The sequence below is a fragment of the Stenella coeruleoalba genome, assembly GCF_951394435.1.
Source record: "Stenella coeruleoalba genome assembly, chromosome: 6".
Taxonomy (NCBI): Eukaryota; Metazoa; Chordata; class Mammalia; order Artiodactyla; family Delphinidae; genus Stenella; species Stenella coeruleoalba.
In genome coordinates this window covers 120,749,841-120,775,397 of record NC_137151.1, presented here as the reverse complement: position 1 = coordinate 120,775,397, position 25,557 = coordinate 120,749,841, and the positions used below count along the sequence as shown (strand labels likewise).

Genomic DNA, 25,557 nt, shown 5'->3' with positions numbered 1-25,557 from the left:
TTGTCTCCAAGGCAACATCACAGAGAAGTGAAGAGAGAGTGCTGCTTAGGGGCCTGAGCAGGCTGGGCTGTATCACCAAGGACACTTTGTCTCTGGGCAAACTCCTGGAATAAGCCAAAACTCCACAAGAGGCTGGCTGTCTCCTGCCTGGAGTGGAAGGGCGTCCCAACAGCTCATATCACATACAGAGTGCTCTCGGTGAGCCAGGAGCTTGCTAAACGCTTCATACACATGAATGCATTTAATCCTCATGGCAATCCCATTATCAACCCCATTATACAGATGAGGAAACTAAGGCACAGACAGGTGACAGGTAAGGGAGGAGGCAGAATCTGAACCCAGGTAGCCTTATCCACTGCACTCCACTGCTGTGGAGGGGGATTCGGAGGGCTCTCCTGATCGCCCTTTTTGCAGATGTGCCCTGCGGAGAGGAAAACGACAGCACCCAGCAGTGGTAAGATCTCCATAAACGTTCAACGACCGTATGAACTCGTGAATGAATGGAAGCACCCAGAAGGGCTCCAAGACCAGGCACTGGAGATTCCTTCCCAGCTCCCAGCCATTGTCAATGATGCAAATACTTTTTCTGATTCAGGGCAAGCCACCAAGGCACCCTCCTTGGGCCCAATTAGTCACTTGTTTACACACAGGTGTCTAAGATGCAAACATGCAGGTAGCTGTCCAAGTAACTCAACTGTGGTTTGGGGTAAGGAGGAATTCTTTAGGAAAGTCTGGATTCAGAGTCAATCTGGCAGCATTGCACCAGCAGACCTGTTTGAATCTGAAACCAGGATCAAATGCATTTGCCGTCTGGCAGTTTTCCTGTTTTGCTTTTAATTTTCAGACAGCACACAAACGCGCTCTCATTTCCCTACAAGCTCACACGATTCAGCGCTTGCTGTTTCACTTGTCCTGAGGGAGTTGATGAGCTGGTCGCTGGCTGGGAGCTCCTGCTGGGCAGGGTGCGCAGAGGGAGGGATTGCCCCGCACAGGAAGGAGGCACCTACCTTGGCTTCAAAGAAGTCCTTGGCACCTTTGACGCCCTCCAGGGCAACATCGATCTCAGAAAGCTTCGCCAGCGCCATCAGCCCACTGTCCTCCTGTAGTTCCCCCGCTGCGGCCTTGTGGAATATGAGCAGGAACTACAGGGGAAGGTTGATTAGGGTCAAAGTCAGCATCACCGAGAGATTCGCAGCACTCCCCTCTGGCCTGAGCTAGGGTCATTATAGCCAAGCCTATTAAAAGGGGTGTATACGTGTCCGTGTGACAAATTATTTTGTCAAAGCGGAAAACATGGGGAATTCCCTGATGGTCCAGAGGTTAAGACTCTGCCCTTCCACTGCGGGGGGCGTGGGTTCGATCCCTGTTCGGGGAGCTGAGATCCCACGTGACCCGTGCCAAAAATTAAAAAAAAGAAAGAAAGAAAGACAGAAACCAAAGCTGCCTATTTTTCCACAAGGATGTAGGGGAATGGGCACCCTTATATCGAGTTGATGGGAGTGTAACTTGAATCAAAATTTTTGGAGGGCACTTTGGAAATATTTACAAAATATAAAATGTTTTCACCCTACCAATCATTAATTCCACTGCTGGGAATCTGTCCTTTAGAACCATTTACACAATAGTTTAAGAAGCATTGTCTGTAAAAGCAAAAAATTGGCAACATCCTAGTTAACAGTCATGAAAGAAAAAATCCAGTAGACCCGTATGTACTATTTTTTAAAACGAAATAATTCAATATTTCGGACAGTTTTGAACCATTTCCATTTTCCATTTGTGTCCCATTTTGGGCATTAGACTATTTACCATTTTTGGTGTTTTCTAAGACATCTTTATAGAAACTTGTTCCAAATACTTTATGTTTCAAATACATTAGCTCTGTCACTTCCCTTTCAATTTTGTTTACAGCAAAATTTTTTCAAAAATTATCAAGCTTTCCTTTTCTCTCACCAATGTTATGCTTAGAAAATTCTTCCTTGCCACCAAGGTTACATAAACAATTGCCTGTGTTCTTGTCTACTGCATTTATGACTTTTTCAAAAGCATAAATATTTAATCTCAAATTTATTCTGATTTGTCATGTGAAGTTTATCATTAACCTTATTTTTTTCCAAATGGTTAGCTAGTAATCTCCACATCATTTATTGAATAATCCACCCCCTTCCTCCAGATTCAAAATGTGACCTGAATGAATTTGTCTTTAAAGCCAACTTGTACTAAGACTTCTGCAAAATAAATTTTTAAATAAATAAATAGGCCAACCTGAAAGAGCTGTCCCTGCCCCGCCCTGCCCCCACCTGCACGTCCTTCCATCACCCCCAAGGAAGTTTTATGGCTTTTTACTTCTCTTCTTTAAAAAATTTTCATGAATTTGTCTATCAGACATCTGTCCAACTTCCATAATTTATTTTTCCATCTAGAAAGAATAAAAATTGATGTATTCCAATTCATCCCAGAAAGAGGCTCCTCCAGGTTTTCAAGTGCCTAAAATATGTGTGAAACGTCAGTTTTCAGGGGGTTTTTTCATGACCATCTCCTCTAAAGATTGTCTTTCCCAAGAGGAAACAACATTAGCTAAAGCACAGTGAGAGGTAAGACAACTTCAGCACGCTTTTTCCAAACTCCAACTTGTGTCTTTTACTGCCAACGCTCTTAATCCCTAGAGGGAAGCGTGTTTCATTAAGTGAAAGTCTTGGCTTCCACTACCACCACCCCAAAATGCCTTGCCGGCAAGCCCTTCTTTGTAATTCTTGCTTCAGGGGTCCTAACTTCACTGTGGACATCGCCAAATACAAAGCAAGCGGTGAAGCAAGATGTTCCAGGACTTTCAGCTTCACGAAGGCCACCATGGTCCGCTTCACTCTACAGAAACGTCACTTTCACCCACCTGCAGCTTCAAACTCTCTCACTAGAGGCCAGCAGAGACTCAGTTTGCTGCAGACTAACCGAGCCAGAACACTGGCTCCAAAGAAGCCTTGGAAATCAAGCCTACTGAAGGAGGTGAGGCCCCCCCAAGAGTAGGATGGGGGACAAGGGGGCAGGGGGACGGTGGTGGCCAGGCTCTCATGGAAGAGCCTGAAGCAGCCAAGACTTCAGCACTGCAAACGTGAGCCTCGGGCAGAGAGAAGGAGTAAAATACCCATCCATCCCTCAGTACCCTGCCCATCCTTAAAGCACTTAGTTACAGAAGCCACCCCGCTCCCCAATGCTCCATACGGTAAACACAAAACAGATACCCCCTCCATACCAGGGAGGCAGCTTAGGAAAGATGGAACACTGCCCCCAGCCTAGCAGCAGTCCAAGTGACTCGACGGGGAGGGGGTGTCTCTTCATCTCTGAAACTCATTTTTCTCACATCTGCAGCAGAGATGACAATGTTGGTGTTTACAGAAGGACTCAAAGTATTCCTCAAGGGTCCTGGCCACGTGGGCTCACTCTCACTCTGCCAGCTCAGCGGATGACCGCCAGCAGCTCTGTCCTAACTCAGGGGTCCCTCCCAGCCCCAGCCAGTTAAAGAAGAAAAAAAAAAAATCCAGCTCAACCTGAAAATGTTCAGCCTTCCCTAAAGCACGCCAGACTTTCCCATTTAGTGTATTACAATCCCCAACCCCTGAATGACAATTTCTCCAACTGCCCAGCCTTGTTTGTCTTCCTATTTATAGTCCACAAAGACTGGTATGTTGTAGAGAATTGGAAAGTGTCCTAGCTGTGACTCTGAGCAAAGAGGGGGGAGGGAAGGAGAGGCAGAAAACAAAGAAACAGAGAGAACCAACAAAACTAAAAAGCAGTTGCAGACGCAAGCTGTCAAATGCTTCTGATAAATTTAAGGAAATTTTTTTTAATTGAATTTTTTTAAAGATTTTTTTGATGTGGACCATTTTTAATGTCTTTACTGAATCTGTTACAATATTGCTTCTGTTTTATGTTTTGGTTTTTTGGGGCCGCAAGTCATGTGGGATCTTAGCTCCCCGACCAGGTATCGAACCTGCACCCCTTGCACTGCAAGGCGAAGTCTTAACCACTGGACCGCCAGGGAAGTCCCAAATTTAAGGAAATTTTAAATTTCATGACTCTGATTGATGATGCAAACACTTCCCCACATTAGTTAGAGCTCTTAGATGGCAAGTGACAGAAACACACTTGTTGGCTTAAGTAAAAAGGAGGTATTCATTATACAGAAAGGATGTCTCAAAAACCCAAGGGTAAAATACAGTGACCTGGAAGAGGACTGGAACAGGGAGAGGCAATGTTCTCAGGATTGGAGGCAACATTCCCTCCTGAGCTCTTGTGTCTGGACCACGTGGGAGAAAATGGCTGCCCCACATTGAGTCACTCTTATGGGAAGAGCCACCTGCACAGCCAACGTGCAGTACTTCAGCCCCAGTTTCAAAATCCCAGATAGGGAATCCAACTGACCTAGTCTAGCCAGAGGTCCATCCATGGTCCAATCAACCATGAACAGGCAGGGGTGCAACCCAGTACAGCCAGGGCTGCCAGGGACCCACCCCAGAGAGGGTAAGGTGGGAGGAGAAAACAGGGCCTACAGTTCTCAGTACTAACATGGAATCTAGTAAACCCCTCATCCAGCCTTTGTACAAAACTACCACACATCTGGCCTTGGAGCCATTCGCTTTGAGACAGGTGTAATGGAATTAGTGAGGACTACAAAAAAAGAGGGGAGGATATTAAGTCCTCGCTGTCTTCCTCCAAAGGAGAATGAGGTGGTGAGTGCCTGGAATAGGATTCTAGATGCCTACAGTTATGGACGTAGAACTGCTAACTCTGGTCCATCCTTATGACTTCTTCTACATGTCTGTACACGTACATAAACCATAAATGCAAACAATTATATTTTATTTTTTAAATTAATTTATTTATCTTAATGATTACTTCTTTTTTAAAGTATTTATTTATTTATTTTTGGCTTCGTTGTTGCGTGCAACCCTTCTCTAGTTGCAGAGAGCGGAGGCTACTCTTTGTTGTGGTGCACGGGCTTCTCATTGTGGTGGCTTCTCTTGTTGCAGAGCCACAGACTCTAGGCATGTGGGCTTCAGTAGTTGTGGCTCGTGGGTTTTAGAGCGCAGGTTCAGTAGTTGTGGTGCACGGGCTTAGTTGCTCCACGGTATGTGGGATCTTCCCGGACCAGGGCTCGAACCTGTGTCCCCTGCACCGACAGGTGGATTCTTAACCACCGCGCCACCAGGGAAGCCCTAAACAATTATATTTTATATACAGTTTGGAAATCTGCTTTTTTCCCTGCTTTTTACATTGTCAACATGTGTTCTCTGGTCATCAAACACTGTGCTATTGAATACATCATCATTTTTAATGGTTCCATATATGTCATCTTCTAAAATGCCCCTTGTGTGCATATATTATTTTCATAATTGGAAGAGAAATGGTTTAAAAGAAAGATTGATTTCCTTGTATGTTGGGGGAAAGTAGCTTTTATTTAGATATAACTCACTTCATTTGAGTTAATCCAAAGAAAAAGAAAGGGAATACAAACTCACCAAGCACCTACTAAGTGCCAGGTCATGAGGACACCTGTGATGATGGTGGAGCTGTTGACTATGGTGCCTCGTGGCACATGACCTGGATCTAGCCAATCACAGTACCCTGGATGCAATGACTGGTCCAGGAGGTGGGCATGTATCCCTATTAGGGCCAATCAGAAGCCTTCTCCTGAGACTGGTAGGGACTCTGGGATAAAGAAGCTCTCTATCCCCTGGGACAATGTAGCCTGGAGCTGCCAGCAGCCATCTTGTCGTATGCCAGGGACAACACCTTATTTGGAAAGAAAAGATGAGGTGGACACAGAAAAAACACATTCAAGATACGGCAAGAGGAAGACCCTGGATTACTTGTGACTAAAACACTTCCACTTCTTCATCTCCCAGGTATGTAAGCCAATAGCTGTTTGTTCTTTTCTTATTTAAATTAGCTAGCATTCTCTTTCTCTCACTTCCATTCAAGAGTTCTAACTGATGGAGGCATAGAAAGAGAACTTGGTTCTCGAAACAGTCCTGAGCAAAAGCTATTAACAGCCCTATTTTTTTTTTTTTTTTTTTGCGGTACACGGACCTCTCACTGCTGTGGCCTCTCCCGTTGCAGAGCACAGGCTCCGGACACGCAGGCCCAGTGGCCACGGCTCACGGGCCCAGCCGCTCCACGGCATGTCGGATCTTCCCGGACCGGGGCACGAACCCGTGTCCCCTGCATCGGCAGGCAGACTCTCAACCACTGCGCCACCAGGGAAGCCCAACAGCCCTATTTTAAGGACAGAAAAACTGAAGCTGAGAAGTAAAATAACTTGTTCCAGTTATGCAGCTCTGTGTGGAAGATGGAGGTTGGGCTATAAGCCTCTTTTTGTTACACAAACACAGCATCGGCCCACTAGTGGCTTACAACATGTGCAGAAACCAGCAGAGTGAAATACTAAGAGCAGGAGGTTAGACTGTGGAGTATTAATGGCAAATGCATCTATACGTCCAAATCCTGTACCTCTGGGTACAACTCCTAGAGCTGGGAGCACAGTGGGGCTCTGAACTGACAAAAGACTGAATGTGAATGTCACTGAAGGCCTGTAGGCAGGTTGAGGACCCACAACAAAACCCTTTGGAGATGTCTAAGCCTCTGCTGTCCACCGTCTGGGCGAAATGGCCAAGCCAGCAGCTAACCAAAAGCTAACTGAGCATCTTGGACGCAGAGAGGGGCACATTTGGGTGGCTCCTGGGTGAAACCGGGGGAGGGACTGTGTCTTAGCTCAGTTGCTGACTTGCACAGACTTTCTAAGCACCCTCAATTTCTGTTCTCCAGCGGTCACAACTTTGCCGTAGAAGTTCTTTCCCCAACCTTGTCTCCAAAGCTTCGCCAAGGCATGATCCTTTACGTTCTACACTCCAGGGGTACCCAGATTGGAAAGAGCCAATGCCCAGCATGATGTATGAACGATACAAAGGAACCAAATGAGAGGCGAGGGAGACAGAGAGGCAGCTGGGAAGTTGAATGTGGTGAATGATGGGGGGAGGCTGTAACCCAGGCCCAGCCCTGAGCTGGGACCTGATTTCAGGCAAGTGTTGACCCTTTTGGTCTTCTAGCTCCTTAGCCTTGAAATGAGAAGTCTGGTACCAGATTATCTTGAGGGCTGTGTCCAGCACAGGTTTTCGTGATCCATCTCCATATGTGCCAGTTTAGGAAAGGAAGAGATGGGAGATTCTGGAGTTGATCTGTGGGCAGTGAGAGGCAAGGCCACCTGGGGAAGGGACTCATGGCTGCTAGGTCAGCTGCAGAGACCCCCAGCAAGTGCATCCAAAGGCCCTATCTAGCCTGGAAAGATGACCAGTATTCGGCTAAAGTTCTCACTCTCAGAAACCAGGATGCCTGCACTCCACTCTTTCTGGAATAACCAAGGTTAAACCCCGGGAGACAAGAACAGTCCTCTCTTCTCTCAACTCTCAAGGGCCCCCAAAGAGACACGACTGAAAATGAGACCACAGCAGCTGGGCTAATGCCCAAGCCTTTAGCCTGGATGGTGTCGCTAAAGTTATTCTAATAACAGGTCACTGACATATCTAAAAACCTTTCTGCAAGACTCAAACACACAAAACATGGAATTCCCTTCCTTGTTGAGCTGCATCCTTGCCATGGAAGAAACCCAATGGCCTTGAGATTTATTCCCCAAAATAAAAATGGCTGAGCTTTTCATCCATTGGGGGATCAGGTGACTCCATGTGCTTTTCCAGGAAGATATCTGTACGAACACAATTTCAGGGTTTCAAAGACCAAAAAAACCCATCCTCGGACCTGTTTGGAGGGGAAGGTCCATGGGCACAGAGTAAGACCCTTTGTATAATTTCTTTTTTCTTTCTTTCTTTCTTTTTTTTACTATTTTTAAATGCTTGTTATAAAATTAACAGTTTAAATATATATTTTTAAGTATAAAATTATAAAACCACCAACACTTTGCACCCACAAACATCCACAATGAATATTTTGGTGAACATCCCTCCAGATTTCTCAGTACTTACCATTTTACCCAAATGAAGTTATCCTACCCACACTGACTTTCAATCTGCTTGCTCAGCATTTTTTCATGCCAGCACTGCGGTTCACTAGATCCTTAAATTTATTTTAAAAAGCAGAACTGTAGGTTAAATATCCAAGCAGCACTCAAGAGAGGCCAAAGCCATTTGCACTCCAGGGAATGGTAAATCTGCGAGTCCTCTCAGGGCCACCCCCCTCCTCCAGGGGCTCAGGGCCAGCAGGACGCAGGTACCTCACGGAAGCTGAGTTTGCCATCAAAGTCCTCGTCCACCTCCTTGATCATGCTCTTCAGGCCCAGGTGGGTCTGGGGGGCCCCCAGCTTCTCCATCATCAGCTTCAGCTCCATCAGGTCAATGAAGCCATCCCTTCCGGCATCATACCTGTAGGTCAAAGGCAGGGCGCTGGTGAAGGATGGCCATGGCCAGGACCAAAGGACACTTGTTAATCTACCAAATGTGTAATGCTTTTGGCCTTATTTACTGAAAAATGACTCAAAAGATTCCTGCCTTGCAGTGCCCACCAGGGTCACTGCATTGCAAGGGTCCCCTCTCTCTCTTCCAACACCTCTGGGGCTCTGTGGGATATGACTCAAAGTGGGTCCTGTACTGCAGGAGTGTTTTCATGTCTTTCAACTCCTTAATTAGGCCATAAGTTTCTTGAGGATGAAAAACATGCTCGTCTACCTTGATTTTTCCCAGTTTGGGTCAACGAACATCAACTGAACCTCCAGACGCTAGACGATAGAATAGCTGCTGCAGGGCGCCCCACGCACCCGCTCTATTACGTAGAGCAACTGACAGTTCTGGAAGCCTCCCCTTGGTCACCGGCCCCTGGGTCTCTGCCGCCCCCAGTTCCACCAACCCCTCCGCTCGTCCTCTGGTCTCCTGTCTCTGGAAACTGCTTCCCGCCCTGGTGCTGGGCTGTGAGTCAGGCCTGGCCCCAGCACTGCGGTTTCACGCTTTGCCCTCCAGCTCACAATCTAGTCTCCAGGTCTGACCGGTCACACCTGTGTGTCACAGATGAGCGGGGTGGTGGCTCTGCCCTCCTGGCCAAGTTTGGACACAGAGCCAGCACCTCTGCTGGCTGTCCCCCCACCCCCGAGCCACCTGCAGGAAACGATCCCAGCCTCCCCATGGCAGGGGTCCTGGCCCTGCCCTCTACTCCCGAGTGCCTGGTCAGTCCCGTGGAGCCCTCTTCAGCCTTCTGTCCTTCTGCCCCGGTCACTCCACCACCCCCGCCCTTCTCTATACACTCGGGCTATTGTGGAGTTTCCTCACAGACTCGCTGGCTCTTCTCCTGTCAAGTCCATCCCCTTTTCTGCTCCCCAGAGATCACTTGCTGCTCAGGTATGAACATCATGCTTTAAGAAACAAATCCGTTCATAATAGCCCGAAGGCAGAAACAACCCGAGTGTCCACTGACAGATGAACAGATAAACAAAATGAGATCTATCCATACAGTGGGATATGATATATTTACACAATAGAATATTATTCGCCATTTAAAAAATGAAATTCTAATACATGCTACAACGTGGATGAACATGTCAACATTATGCTAAGGTTGAAATAGGCCAGACACAAAAGGACAAACGCTGCCTAATTCCACTTATATGAGGTATCTAGAGTTCATAGAGACAGAAGGTAGTTACCAGGGACCAGGGGAAGCGGGGGGTGGAGGGGGTTATTATTTCACGGGTTCGAGTTTCAGTTTGGGATGAGGAAAAGGTCTTGGAGACGGGCAGTGGCGAGGGCTACACAAAAATGTGAACGTACACTGATCTCAACACTTACACGGTTAAGACGGTAAAATGTAAAAATCAAATACATGAACAAACAAACAAAACAGGCTTCCTCACTGTCTATCCCCCCCAGCCCCAGCTCCACAAAAGAAACCACCATTGTTAGGAACCACCGTACCAGCCGCCAAGAAATGTAGCCTGTGGGCAGCCAGAAATCTAACCCTGTGGGCTGGTGGTATTTTGAAGCCCATGTGGTCATGCTGGAGATGAGGCCCAGTACTTCCCAGTGTGCCCTGCTCCAGCCACAGTGGCCGACTCATGCCATTCCTCCCACCCAGAACGTACCTCCACCCACCCTCCTCGGTGGCCTTTTCTGTCCCCTGGAGCTGGGGAACCGCCCCTTCTCCCTCTCATCGCTGGCAGCACCAGTCTGCCCTCTGCCTCAGCAGAGGCCACCTCCTTCAAGCAGGTCTGCGCTCCCGCTGGGCTCCCACTCCCTCCCTGCCTGGAAGGATCACGCTGGGAGATGAGATGCTAAAGGACACAGACAATACCCCTGGAGTCCTGTTGGTGAGCTCTGAGGACGCTGAAGGACAAGACAGGTGCTCCAGTGTGGTTTCCAGGAAGCGGGCAGAGTGTATGAATCACAGATGGACCAGCCCAGGCTCTAGTATCATCAAGGGATGGTACTTAAAGGAATGATTGCCAGGGGCCCCCTAAAAGTGATTAGAGGATTGGCCTCATTTACTTGGTTTTTAACTTCTTTTTACAGGTTTTTTTGTTTTTTTTTGTTTTTGGCCGTGCCGCACAGCATGAGGGATCTTAGTTCCCCGACCAGGGATCGAACCCATGCCCTCTGCAGTAGAAGTGTGGACCGTCAGACAAGTCCCCACTTCTTTTTAAAGTAACAGCTTTATTGAGATATAATTTAAATACCATAAAATTCACTCTTTTAAAATTGCACAACTCAGTGATTTTTGGCATATTTGCAAGGTTGTGCAGCCATCATTGCTATCTAACTCCTCAACATGTTCATCACCCCGAAAAGAAATCCATGCCCTGTCGCAGTCGTTCCTCATGCCCCTCTCCCCGGCCCATAGCAACTACCAGTTTGCTTTCTGTCTCTATGGTTTTGCCTACTCTGGACACTTGATATAAACGGCATCATACGATATGCGACCTCCTGTGTCTGGCTTCTTTCACTCAGCATAATGTTTTCAAAGTTCACCCAGCTTGTAGCACATGTCCATCAGTACTTTATTCCTCTTATTCATTGCTGAATAATATTCTATTGTATAAATATACCATATTTTGTTTATCCATTCACCTGCTGATAGACGTTTGTGTTGTTTCCACTTACGGCTGTGATGAATAATGCTGCTATGAATACTCAGATACAAGTTTTTATGTGGACATTTGTTTTCATTCCCCTTGGGCATATAACCAAGAGTGGAATTGCTAGGTCATATGCTCATTGGCTTTTGAAACAGGGTTGTCAAGCTGGTCCAACAGAAAACTGTGATGACTGACCTATTATCTCTACCGAATCAGCAAGCCCCCTCTATTAGGCTTCTGGGGGAACGACAGGCAGGGGTAGAGGCCCATACAATTCAGCGGCTTGCCTGTTAGGTGTCGGGCCACCTAGGAAGAGTGCTGACTATCAAATTTGCTGGTGACACAAAGCTGGGACAGAATCTAGTCCCAAAGGATCTCAGCAAGCTGGTGACGGCCAGGACTGGGCTCTGTGTGTGGGCATGACGGAGACGGGTATTCGCCAAGCACAAGGAAGACCTTTCTAGCAAAAACAGCTAACACAAGACCTGAGGTGAGAAGAGCTCTTACAAACAGGCCGGAGGGACGTCTCTGTTACAGGGAGTCCTAGTCAAAGTAAACAGGCTTCTTTAGTGTGGAACTTTCCAGAGCCTTCCATATGGTCACGTGTCCGAAACTTACCGGAGGGAAACAGCACCCAGACTCATCAGACCACACAATCCTCTGTGTTCAGGGATTTTCCACTGGAGGAGGCACGTCTAAGCAATCGAGTGTTCCAAGGAAAACACTTTGGGAAGCGCTCCTCAGGCAATTCTACCTCAGGAAGGCAGCCCGTCGTTAAACGGCCCCTATGTTCCCCTCCAGGCCGAGATTGTGAATGAATGTCCTCTGCCTGCTGCTCAGTGCACAGCGCATGCTCCTGCGAAGTCTGCAGAGGAGACTGAAGCCACGAAGGGGGATGAATTTAAGATGTGGATCTTTCGAGCAAACGCAGAGGTTCGGGGTCTGAACGCAGAGAAGAAAGGAAGGAAAGTGAAGGGAGGACAAGAGCAGCTGAAAAGCTCAGGGGTAAAGAGAGGGGAGGGGGCCCCAGGAACAGGAGGTGAATTGGGGCAAGATAAGGAAAGGTCAGGGAACAAGGCAGGAATTCGTCCTCACCCAGCAGGGGCAGGAACACAGCTAGCTCAGCCTCCGCAGCACAACCGGCAGTCGAGATGGGGCCATGGCAGAGAGGGGCTCGGAGACCTTATCCCTGGCATTTCTCTGGGGTTCTAACTGAGAAGAGTCAAGAAGGGTTGGAAAACCTCTTTTAGGCCCTCAAGCCGGAAACATTCTCCAGGCCTAAGAAAGAGGACAAATATGTGAGAAAGGGCCTTGGCAAAGTCTGGGTGACAGGTTAAAGGAATTCCAATTTCTTTCAATAGGCAGGAAATTTTGGTTTGACCACTTTGGTGAGTAATGTGCCTGGGAGCAAAAGCACACCACCTCGGTGGGCAAATCCCAGACAGAAGAAAGGGTCGGGGGACTTCCATGGTGGCACAGCGGTTAAGAATCCGCCTGCCAACGCAGGGGACACGGGTTTGAGCCCTGGTCCAGGAAGATCCCACATGCCGTGGAGCAACTAAGCCCGTGCACCCCAACTACTGAGCCTGCGCTCTAGAGCCTGCGAGCCACAACTACTGAGCCCACGAGCCACAACTACTGAAGCCCGTGTGCCTAGAGCTCATGCTCCGCAACAAGAGAAGCCACCGCAATAAGGCCACGCACTGCAACCAAGAGTAGCCCCTGGGCTTCCCTGGTGGCGCAGTGGTTAAGAATCCGCCTGCCGATGCAGGGGACATGGGTTCGAGCCCTGGTCCGGGAAGATCCCACGTGCCGCGGAGCAGCTAAGCCCGTGTGCCACAGCTGCTGAGTCTGCGCTTTAGAGCCCACGAGCCACAACTACTGAGTCTGTGTGCCACAACTGCTCAGGCCCGTGCGCCTAGAGCCCGTGCTCCGCAACAGGAGAGGCCACCGCAATGAGAAGCCTGCGCACGGCAAGGAAGAGTAGCCCCTGCTTGCCGCAACTAGAGAAAATCCACGCGCAGCAGCAAAGACCCAACACAGCCAATCAATCAATCAATCAATAAATTTATTTAAAAAAAAAAGAGTAGCCCCCGCTCTCCTCAACTAGAGAAAGCCCGCTCGCAGCAACGAAGACCCAACGCAGCCAAAAATAAATAAATAAATTTTAAAAAGAAAAAAAAGAAAGAAAGGGCCAGGCATCCTGCCGGGAGCACCAGTTTGGCACAGGAATAAAGCCAGTGTGTGGACTGAGAGGGGATGTCTGCAAGGCAAGAGGGGCAGGAAAGAAAGGGGTCACTCAGCCACTGCCTCGACTCCCAGGGACTCAGCAAAGACTGCGTCCCTTTGTTCCTGCCCGAAGCACCAGCCAAGCCCATAGTTAAGTCCTGGGAGGACCATAAATTGACCACATTAGTGGTGTCCTCGCCCCTCCCCACGGAACTGGGATCTGTAATCCAGAAGTGCATCTTTCCCTCTTTAAAGTGACCATCTCCGAGGGTTGGTCCACAGCCACTTCCTTCAGGGCCTGCATATGCCAGACAGGCAGGAAAAACCTCCCAGGTCCCCCTCATCAACTTACTGTTTCATCTGCTCCTCTCAAAGCATCCGACTACCATATGCGTTCCGCGCACACGATGGGATTCAAAGCCCCTAATAACTACAACTAGCCTGCTTTGCAGTTCACAGCACATCGTCTCATACACTAACCCTTTCATCTTTATGACAGTCCTATGAAGAATTCATAATGGCCGCCTGTTTACTGTTTATTGAGTGCTCACTAAGTGCCCGGCGCTGTGCTGAAGCACCTGAGTTAGTTCAGCAGTGCTGTGAGGTGGTCACGAGTCACCCCATGTGACAGGTCGTGAAAGCTGAGGGGTGCAGTGAAGCCAATTGCTGTGGATCAGAACTAACCTGGGGCTTTCAGGCGGGTGCCTGGCTTCACGTGGGAACAGGCGAGGCAGGAATGACCATGAACTAAGCTTATACCATGTGCCCCTTAACTCAGTGGGGAGCCAGGGGATGGATAGAGTGCACACACTATGTCCCAACAAACAGACCGCTAGTCAACTGTGCGATTCACACATTTTACAATTTATATCTGATGACTTTGGCAGAAGTAATAGGAGTCACGTTGCTGAGTCCCATACGTGTGTAGATTCTGATTCTGGTCTCGGAGTGCGGTATCGCCAGCTGCCCACATACGCAAAATTATTCATTTTTGCCCGAGAGAATACCGATGTCTCACAAACATTTGAAGAAACAGTCTCACCAACACAGCCCTTCAAATAGATTTGATCGGCTTTAACCCTCCAACACTCCTTTAAGGAACGTCACACTGTCAGGCTGACGAAGAAACCAAGCCCACCTAGGTCAACCAACCAACCGAAGGTCACTAGGCCCAGCGAGGTTAGCCCCGGTTATCGCCACTTGATGCCCACAGCCCACGGCCCGACCACAGGGCTGGGCAACACCGCCACCAGATGTAGGTTTGATAGCAGGTCAGTCCTTACAGGATGCCAACGTGGCCCCTCCAGTGACAGTTGACAGAGAGAAGCCAGCCAAAGCTAAGGCAGAGAGGCGTCCTGGGGAAGCAAGGTGTTAAATGGATAAAGGCCCTTCTGAAAGCTGTGGGACAACTTCAGCAATGCATTCCACCGTGGGTGCGCTTGAAGGAAGCCGGAGGTGAGGACCCCTCGCAGAGGCCCCCAAGGCTGGACTGGGCGCAAAGCACTCACCCTCAACCTGCTCAGAGCCCCTCTCCTCAAGTAACTGCTGTGTGAGGACCCCCTGAGACAAGGCCATCTGCAAACAGGTGACCTTACGCCAAACTTCCGGGCCCGTGGGAGAGATGAATGCAGGCGGATTTGTTTTCCTCATTCTGGAAACCTGCTTTGCTTCCAGTCCCTCCACGAAAATTCCATCACATTCCTTGCAGTTGGGAATCCAGCCCCATGGAAAGGGAGCAACACCTCGAAGAACCTGCCCAGGTCGGGCCCACCTGCACTGCGCAGCTGGCAGAGCCACCCACACCCAGGGGAGTCGGGGAGGGAGCCCCAGACCTAGGCTCATCTGGGGCTCTCCTTCTCCCTACAAAGCCGGCCTAAGCTGCATCACTCTCCCCCTGTTTCAAACCATCAAAATATTTCCTCTCCCCGCCTCCTAGTACTTTATATCTTTCAAATGCTTGCAGGCTCACTGGGGCTCCCTTAAGCCCCTGGCTCCTCCCTCTCCCAACATCTTAGCTCCCTGTACCAGTTTTTTTCTATAATTTAAATTTTAACCAAGATTTTTCTTATTAAAGGCAGTTCAGGATATTAAAAAAACAAAAAACAAGAAACCGCACTCATAACTCCGAGACCCCGCATCCTTGTTTGTTTCCTGGGGCTTCTTTCTAGCCCTCCTCTGAATTGGTGAGCTTTTTCCATGTTTTTGCTTTAAAATGTCCTCATTCCCTTCATCCTCCTAATCTCCAGGATCTGTTAGGGGGAGATTCCAGTTCCATCGGCACTGCACGTGGCCCCGCAGACACAGGCCTGGGTGCAAAGCCAGCCCTGCCATTCATTTGGGAGAGACGGGCTGCCGAGCCCACTGCAGGCTGACTCTAACTGAGCTGCCTGTGCCTTGCAGAGCTGTAGACGGGCCAACAGGAGATAACACGCCAGCACCGGCCCCCGGCACCCAGTAAGCAAGCAATGGGAGGGAGCTATATTTAAAAGTAGGACCTGTCTGCAGCTGTGAAGAGGAAGCAGACAACTTCCAGGGCTGCTGCTCTGATGAGCTGCCCACACTCACTGGCCTCAAACAGCCTCTACCATCTTTAGCATTCTGGGGGAAACCCGAATCCACAGGCTGCTGCGACCCCTTCGGCTGAATTTCCAGGAAGCCCTTGATGAGTGACTCTCATCGCCCCGCCTGTCCTGTATGAGAGCATCACATCTGTCCTCCAAGGGCTCAAGTGAAAAGGCTTCCCAACTCAACTGATTGGGGTCATCACTGGTCAGGGGAATGGGGTGGATTGAGGCAGGATGGGCTGAGATCCCTGAACACTGGGCCCACCACCCTGAGTGTCTATGACCTGGGAAAGCCCGTGGCCTGGCCAGAGGGGCCCAGGTGACCCTAAATCCTCACCCGACCGAAGGCCTGCCAGTAAGGAGACAGCAGCAAGGGCTCAGGGGCTGGTTTCCAATGTCCGCCCCGTGCTGGTCCGTGAATGGCTTGCTCTCTCAGCTCCACTGTGCAGAGCCCCTGGGTTTTCTTGGTTTTCACCTGCCCAGAATAATCCTGCTATCAAGGAAGAAAGAAGCAGGGCAGGCTTTGTCTGCCTGAAACTCAGCCATCAGAAACTCCCCAGGGATCCCCAGGGGGTACGGGGGTTCTCAGGAGGATTGCCCCAGAAAATGCCTTACTCTTAGTGCTGGGGGGAACCGCCTGCACCCCAGAGACCCAGAACATGGGAACACACCGGCTTGTCTCCAGAAAGGTCTTGTATGGGAAACATGCACTGCCTTTTCAGACAGGCTGGCTCTGGCAGCCACTCAAAGTGTGGTCCCCGGACCAGCAGCATCACGGTCATCCAGGATTATTCGAAAGGCAGAATTTCAGGTCCCCTCCCAGACCTGCTGAATCAGAACCTGCATTTTCACAAGATGCCCTGTGTGGCCCAGGCTCTTTCAAGTAGGAGAAGGGCACTGTGCCAGACTGTCCCCAGAGCAGGCAGCCCTTCCTGGGGCTTTCCTGCTTCTCCCGTGGGTGACCCTGGCTGTGCCCATCCAGATGAGCCTCAGGGCCCCCGAGCCCATAGGACTGCCGTTCCTCCGCGCTTCGCTGCCTGCCCCTTCTCTGAGGTCCTGGTTTCCCCTCTTTTGTGTAGGTCCCCCTTAGCTGTCCAATTATCTGCCCTTTCTTTCCTCTCTCTCTCCCTCCCTCTCTCCCTCCCTTTCTCCCATTCTTTCTCCCTCTCTCCCCTCCTCCCTCCCTCCCTCCCTTCCTTCTGATTTGCTGCAGACTGAGAAACCACATCTCCAAGTGTGTTACAACTACATGCAAAGTAAAAGAAAGCAGGGTGCGAGGAAGGGGGACCCTGAGGAATTAAGTACAAAAGCTTTTGAGCCCAGAGTCTGATTTCCAATCAGGCTGCTCCCAGCCGCCTTTGTGGGATGAACGCCTGGCTCTTCGAGTCACCTGGCTCACATCTACCTGGGGCCTCTCCAGAGCAGAAGAAAAGCACAAAGACCAGTCCCAGCGGGGAGGCAGATGTACAGACAGTTGAGCTGTGATAAGGCCGGAGCATGGGCAGAGCTGGCTCTAACAGGAGTGAGTGTGCAGAGCCGTGGGAGGGAGCCCCTGTCACCAGTGCAGTCCAGAGGTGCCGGGATGTCCCAGAAGGGGGGAGGGGGCCAGCTCCCACAAGGCATTCTGGGAGAGCTGTGTCTTCTTACGGGTAAGAGGGGCAACCCTCAAAGAGTGTGAAGCAGAGGGCTTCCCTGGTGGCGCAGTGGTTGAGAGTCCGCCTGCCGATGCAGGGGACACGGGTTCGTGCCCCAGTCCGGGAAGATCCCACATGCCGCGGAGCGGCTGGGCCCGCGAGCCATGGCCGCTGAGCCTGCGCGTCCGGAGCCTGTGCTCCGCAACGGGAGAGGCCACAACAGTGAGAGGCCCACGTACCGCAAAAACAAAAACAAAAACAAACAAACAAACAAAAAGAGTGTGAAGCAGAGAAGTGACATCAGATGGCTGTCTCAGAAAGACCCCTCGGCTTGATGTGCAGGATGGATTTAGGGGGGCAGTAGTGGGGGAGAGTGGAGTGAGCAGTGGGGAGCATGCAGCAGTCCTCACTGTGGAGAGATGCAGGGAGAGAGAAGGTGAGCTGGGAGTGGCCCTGGGGGCAGGTGAGCGCCAGCTTCACCTGTCCTGTGCACAGCCAGTGCTGCGGGGACTCACTCCTGGGGAATATCCTTCTTTTTCTGGTAAGAGGCCAACATCTTTACAGGCTGCAGGAGACCAGTTGGGTCTCCCCAACCACAACCTCCAATAGTTCTGTACATGGCGTCTGGAAGTTCATAAAGAAAGGGAAGGCGGTAGGGCAGAGCTGAGGGGCCATCCCCACCCCTACAGAGCACCCACTGTGTGCTCAGGGCCCCGCAAGACAGCAGAGGGGATGCAGAGTCAGGCAGCTGCTACCCAGGCTTTTGAGACGAGCAGGGAAATCCTCTTTGTCCCAAATGCCTGCAGTGGGAGTGCACTGCACCTGCCAGGGACTCCCACGCGGATTCAGAAGGAGAGAGAGCAGACGGTGCACCAAGCTCCCCCAGCCTCGCGCTCTCAGACTGGCTGCCGTAGCCCAGTAGTGGAAAAGACCTCAGATCGGGAGGTTTCAGCTCCACGCAAACTCTCCCACTGATGCCAGCAACCCAATGTGGAAACAAAGCAAGCCAGGCCCCGTGACCGCCCTCCAAAGGAACGTGCCAGTGGCAACCAGTTACTAGGCCGGGAGTGCTAAGGGCTTCAGCCACACTGAGGGCACAGATGCCAAGAGCCCACGAGTGACCAGGTAGAGAGGGACAAGCCTTGGAAAGCTTCTGCCCTGGCAAATGCAGCAGGGAACAATTCGGTCTACTGGAGCCTTGCTGGGCTCCTCCTGAGGAAGGTGGAGGGCAGCAGGGGCTGGCAGTGAGCTCCTGGGGTCAGACTGCCCTGGTTCAAGGCCCCGGTGACATCCTGTGCTGTGTGTCCTTGGGCGAGTTACTCTCTGGGCTTTGTCCAGGTGCTGCCAAGATGACAGGAAGATAGATAAACTCTCAGCTTATCCTTAAGCGCACGGGTAAGGGTTCACTTTTTTAGTTTTGGCTCATTAAGAGAAGGACCCTAATCCTGGGGTCTCCCCTTGGTCCTTTTGAAGTCGGGGCACCTTTGCTGGGTTTGGATAAGTACAGGCGGCTGGGGACTCACTTGGGAACAGGGGATGGAGCAAGTGGATCTGGGAATTTAGAGTTACCGGCTATCCATCCAGGAAGGAGGGGGAGAAGGGCATCCCAGGGGACGCCCGCCCTGAGCACACCCTGATGGAGGCGATGGGGAGGCCATAGGGCTCTTGTGATCAGGGGTGTCGAAATGAGCAAGGATGGTTCTTTGCTGTGGTAATGGGGTGTCTCCCCTTGGCTCCCAACACCTCCTATAAAAGGCCTGATGGGCTGGGAAACTGGGCCAGAGGTGCCTCTGGAAATCTAGTTTGCCTGGGAATCCCCAGGAGCCCTGTGGATCTCGGGGGACGGGTGCCCCCAAACAACGCGGGGTTTCCACCCCCAGACCCAGTCAGGCCTGGTGCAGCCCCGGTAGTGACCCACTCTCCCTCGACTCCCAAGCCCAGGAGCCAGGGAGGGAAATGGCCAGGGGGAGGCCCTGAGGGAGGGGGAGGTCAGGGCCTACAGGCCCAGTGGAAGTGGACTGTCGGGGGGACTCAGCCGTCCCTCCACATAGAAAGGAAAAGCACCTGGGCTGCCAGGCTCTGGGTCTTCAGAGCCTCCGCCCACAGCTTCCCTGCCGGTGGCCCCTCTCCAGTGTCCTTCCTCTGGGCTGGTACCACCTTAAATCCAGCAGCCCTGCTAGGGGCCTGGACCTGCAGCTCCCTCAGTGGAAAGAACCTGGGGCTGGAACTGGAGTGACCTAATTAAGGCTGTGACTGCACACCAAGTGGTCACGCGATCTTGGGGACAACCTGAGAAGGTGGTCACTTTCCTTTTTCCGCATCTCACTTACAGGCATGTGCCCTGTGTCACGCGGTTGGTGGCACTGCCGGAGGGGACTGCACAACCCCACCGAAGGCTCCTATTCCTGACAGCCCTGGGAGCTGGGAAGCTCCACTGGGGCCGTAATTAGGGACTCAGGGCAGCTCCAGAAGCAAAGCTCAGGCCCCTCTACAGAGGTCAAGGATCCCCTGCCCTGCCTGTGGCCCTGGGTCCAGCTCTGGGGACTGAAGGAAGAAAGAAGTCAGCCACACTCAACCTTAAAGAGCGGACCCTGCTTTCCCAGGACAAACACCTGGGAGGAGGGGGAGGGGAACCTCCTAAGAATCAACAATAATGGACAGACTGGAAATTGGGGGTTATGGGAGAGAGACTGTGGAGCGCCAACAGCCCAGCGAGAATGGGGTCGGGCTGGGGCAGCCAGCGAGAGAGAAGAATGCAGTAGCCAGCTGTGACCGGCCTTGAGGGTCAGCGTGAAGAGTCTGAACTTCGTCCCACGGTCCCCATCAGTAAAATGAGGGATGATGAAAGCACCATCTCACAGTGCTTACGATGTGTAAATGCCAAGAACGGTGCCTGCACACAGTAGGTGCTCTATACGCAGTGGCTCTTAGCAGTGGCTGTGCTCAATAAAGTTGGCCCTTGTAGGAAAGGGTGGGGGGAGTATGAACCATTTAGGGAGGGGACAGAGACCCTGTCACTGAGGCCAAGATGGACAGAGCTGCACAGGATCAGGGGCCCGCACCTCTCCAAGGCTGAGCCAGAGCTCACCATGTCCCTGAGGGCGCAGAGCTGAGCCTGTCAGCAGCCAGATCTTGTTGGTAGAGGGTTGATGGCCGGGGACCATGGTCCCAGGCACAGTGTTCAGTGAGAATTGCCAGGTGGGGCTGGGGGGCCCCGGGAGTTGCCTAATCCCAAGGCTAGGATCAACTACAGCCCTGGGGTCCCTTGCCATTCTGACCAGGAAGGGGCAGCAGGGCCGGCCTTAGGCATGTGACAGTTTATAAGTCCTGAACGACATCCTTCTACTTCCTGCAAACCTGATCTGAGCTGGCAGAGTGCTAAGGACATAGTGTCAGCCAGAGGCAGCCTTGTGTGGAGACAGACCACGCAGTCCTCGCCTCCAAAATCAAAGAATTTACCTTCATTCAGCAACACGGGGGGCAGCTAGGCGGAGACTGAAAGAAAATAAAACCAGGCCTGGACACCCCCCAACACACACACCTACCCACCCACGACTTGTGCAAAGGCCTCCACACTGAGAGAAGGGCCATTAGCAGCAGAACATCAGGCAGGCACTGAAAGGAACGAGAGCCATCAGTGCAGGTGACGTGCACCAAAGATGGCGCTGGCCACATGCACTCCCGCCTCTCCACCTGGAGACCCTTCTAAAAGGAGAGGAAATCAGAGGCACTTGACTTATGATGATAAAGGGAATAAGGGAGTTTGGAAGGGGGGCTAGGGAGAAGGGGGAGGGTCCAAAGACTTGAGATGAAGGACACCTGCTTTAGCCACGGGGCTCAAGGAGGCAGACATCCAAGGCCAAGGTCTCTGTGCAACCAAGTTAGTTTTCGTTTTCCTTTACATCTGGAGGGCTTTTGTTCTTTGTTTTTTGTTTTTGGCCTCACCACGCAGCTTGTGGGATCTTAGTTCCCAGACCAAGGATCAAACCCGTGCCCTCTGCAGTGGAAGCACAGAGTCCTAACCGCTGGACCGCCAGGGAAGTCCCTAAGCCCTTCCTGACCACAGCCCGGCTCAAACACACCTTGGACCAACTCTCAGAGGAAGTAACACCAAGGCAGCCCTTCCAGGGTGCAGAGTGTCACCCAGGGATCCCAGCTGCAGGGCACCAGCTGCCCGGCCCTCTTAGGTGGCAGGAGAAGCAGATACATATGTTCCTCCTACTTAAGCAATAATCTTCCAGAAGCAACTCTGGGGTCCTAGAGCTCTGGGATCCCTCTGCCATCCACTTCTGCTTCTGCCTCTTCTTCCGCTGGGGGCTCCAGGTCTGCCCCAGCCAGTGAAACCACAGGCCACTGACAGGGAGAAAGGCCGAGAAGTGAGGAAAGGGGTGAGCAAGACCACCGACGACTCACAGGGCTCAGGATTCAGAAGATTCCAAAGCAGTTGCCTGGAACAGGGGCCGGCAAACTATAGCCTGCGGGCAGATTCTGCTCACTAGGTCTTATCCGGACACAGACACGCCAGTTAGTTTAGGTCCCTTGACGTATCGTCTGCAGCTACTTTCGGTCACAGCGGCAGAGTTGAGCAGTGGCAACAGAGAACCTAGGGCCCACAGGGCCAAAATAGATTTACTACCTGGCCCTTTACGGACCAAGCTGGCCCAACCCTGGCCCAGAAGGAACTTTGACCGTCGTACAGCCTGACCCCCAGCCTTCCAAGAGCCTCCCAACCCTTCCTTGCTGCAAAACTCTCACTCCACGAAGACAGACCACACCTTCCAATGGAACTCCAGAGAAAGGGGCTTACCACCTTTGAGACCATTCTTTTTATTTTTCAACAACTCCAACCATGAGAAAGTTCTTTCTTCTCTACGCTGAACCAAGGCCGTGGCTTCCTTTCACTGAACCCTCATTACCCACCTTCTGCCCCCTGAGGTCGAGCAGATCCCCACCAGACTTCAAACTCTCAGCCCCCATCCTCTGGCTCCAGGAGCCTCGGCCCCAAGGCCTTTGATCCTTCGAGGGCCTGAACCCCTTCCCAGTCCTGGCTGGCTGCTCCTCCCTGGCTTTGTCCAGAAAGACCACGACCCCCTGCCCTGAATGCAGCATCTTCACGGTGTCTGCTAGGCTACCCGGGGTTTCTTATACATGGGTGGTGGATGGCTTTTCCAGGATTTGCATCCTTCCCTGTCAAGCAGCATCATGTTAAATCCAGCCCATTGTTCAGAGTCCATAGAGCTTCTCGAGGGCAGAAACCCCTCCAGATCAATCTGTATAATACCAGCACCTGGCATGTGCTTCACCGAATGAATGAAAAAACTGATGAATGAACAGCTCACAGACAGCAGGTGAGAAAGAGGCTCATCCTTCTCATCATCATGGAATCCCAGGAGCAGACATTAGCGAATGTGCACACCGCGCTGGCCACGGGAGCCCAGGGGCGGGAGCCCCGGGAAAGGGGTCACAGAAGGTCCGTGAGGCCTCGGAACCAAAGAAGGATTCAGTGCGGGACTTGGGTCTGCGTCTTGGCAGGCCACTGGGCACAGGTAGAGTTTCATCCTGCAGGATGGCACAGTCCACGCTCCAACAACTCAGATATCCCTGTATGTAGGCCTTCCAAGGACCATCTAGCATTTAGGACCAGGGGAGCCCTTCAATCACCAACACTGAAGGGACACAGAAGCAGGGGGAGGCTGCAGAGTGTGAGCCTGCAGGAGTGCACCTGATACACAGATATTCATGAAGCAGGAAGCTAATAATAGCAAGCTGTGTAAAACCTAGCGTGTGTGCTGGGATCCTACACGGAGTATCTCTTTCCCCAAGTCACGGACAGGCCTGGCGGCCACTAGCTCCAGAGCCTGAGACCTGATTCATTCGATACATCCTTAGAGATCACTGGTTCAGCCACGCCGTGAAACCACACACGATGTAGCCCGTGTCCACCAAGCCCCCCAAATTCAACGGAAGATGGTATTTCTATTTACTAGTTAGTCTGGGGGGTGGGGAGGTATCACAGGGCTAAGAGTATAAATAAAGTTAGAGTCCCCTGGACCTTAACGCTTTGAAACTAGGCACTTAACTAATTTTGCAAGAGAGAAAGGAAAAAGGACTTTTTTTTTTTTTGCGTTATGTAAGATTTTAATAAGTCACTCGAATTCTCACAAAATGTGATGCTCTGTAATAAGGAGGGTGGAGGAGGCTTCCCAGAGAAAGGAGGTAAGGAACAAGGAATGAGGAGAAAGGAAACTCTCTGCCAAGATAAAACTGCCAGAAACAGTGGCACCTGCTTCCAGCCACCCCGACATCACACTCTGGGCAAAGAAAACCAGTGCTTAAACCTCTCTAAGAAATAGTTCCCAGTTACAGCGTCTTTCTGCTGGAGACCAAGGCCCCAAATAGAAGCCGGCCTGGGTTCTGGCTGACTGCCCGCCAGGAATTCAGACAAGCCCTGGGTTCTCCTGCCCCACCTTCAAGCAGAACAGTCAAAGGTGCAAACTCCAGTGCAGGTGAGGGAATTTCAACTCTAAGGTGGGTCACCGTGCACTAAAGACACAATCAGGAGAGTCAGAAGCCCCCGCCTTTCTCTAAGGGGGAAAAAAAATCACTGAACTAACTTCCAGTTACTTCCATCCACCTTTCCCTGTGTATAAGGCAATTCACTCAAAAGATACAGATACAGATCCACCTCCCCAGTAAACCTCCTTAACGGGGCTCCCTTCACCCCTTTGGCAAATTCCCAGCCCTCCAAGTCCACACCCCTTCCTCCCTCCCTCAGAGAAAAGTCTAGGGAGGAGAAAAAGAAACTGGGGGTGGGGGAGATGAGAAATGAAGAGTTCCAGGGCAGCCCTGCCTTTTCGGGGTTCAGCAGTGATGGGGAGTCAAGTCCTGGCAGGGCATCCATGATGTCATCATTTCCGATTCTGATAAAAAGACAACTTTCCCACAGCCAAAGGCTCCTCTCCCCACCCTCTCTCTGGGGCATTGAAACACAAGTTTTACTATGCTGCAAGAACATCACAACTGCATTTTAAGATGCTGTATTTGGGTCCACCCTTAAGTGGCTGCCCTCATTACCTCCCTTTGAAAGGGGCCTCTGGATAAGCCCAAGGTAATTAAAATTTCCTGTCTAACCTTCACCGCTCCACCAGCTCGTATTACAGCCCTGGACACACACGGTAGAGTCAGTTTCTCTGGGGCCTTCTCACTCTTCGTTTAAAATCAGGCCACTATTCTCTTGGCCCAGCCTATCCAGTAACACTCTTGGAAACGGAGAGGGAACTTTCTCTGGTGACGCCTCTGGCTTCCCACACTCATTAGAAAATTCTCTCTCTTCTACAACACACCAGGCTCATTTGTAGTAGGTCCCAACAATACAAAGGCAAATAAATGACCCCCCCGCTCCAAGAAGCTGATGTGTTCACAGGCTGGAAAGGATCCAGGGTTTTTTAAACCTTGAAAATGTAAGAGATCCCTAAGTGAAATACTTTTAAATAGGAAAATCAAACTGCAAAGATCAAAGCACGTTTTGCAGTGTCTGCATAAATCTATATAGCCCCGGGCAAAAAGAACAGGCGTACTTTGTTCTGGTCAAGTCAGGTTCTGAGTGAACTCTAAGGCGACATCAGAATCTGGATCTAGAAACAGATTAAAAGTGAAATTCTTGCTGAAAGTAAGTGCACTCCTGGCACAAGCTGGGGGCTTTCTATTGGTATTGTTTTTTGTAGTTAGATGGCAACTCCATTTGAAATAGGGTCAGGCTTTGAGAAGACTGATCCCCCTTCTGTTGAGGGTAGGAATCATTCTGGCTTTGGTTACATCTCAGACCTCCTAAATCACCTGAACAATCTAAAGTGGTTAAGATTCTGACATGTCATGATGCACACAGACAGAGCACCTCTGCCCAGGGGCAGTAAGGGGTTGAAGAGGGTCCCCCCACCCCAAAAATTCACAGCCATCTAGAACTTCAGAATGTGACCTATTTGGAAATAGGATCTTTGCAGATATAATA

At 51.0% G+C, this 25,557-nt stretch overlaps 1 protein-coding gene across 1 annotated transcript in view; it reads right to left on the bottom strand.

Annotated features, from left to right (window-relative positions):
- The window catches only part of EFHD1 (EF-hand domain family member D1), a 39,636-nt gene that overhangs the window by 8,592 nt on the left and 5,487 nt on the right, over nucleotides 1-25,557 (bottom strand). The window contains exons 2-3 of the mRNA XM_079925065.1: nucleotides 8,279-8,426; nucleotides 1,008-1,142 (exon numbers count right to left, since the gene is read on the bottom strand). Of these exons, the coding sequence (XP_079781191.1) occupies nucleotides 1,008-1,142; nucleotides 8,279-8,426 (283 nt within the window). The remainder of the gene's footprint in view (nucleotides 1-1,007; nucleotides 1,143-8,278; nucleotides 8,427-25,557) is intronic.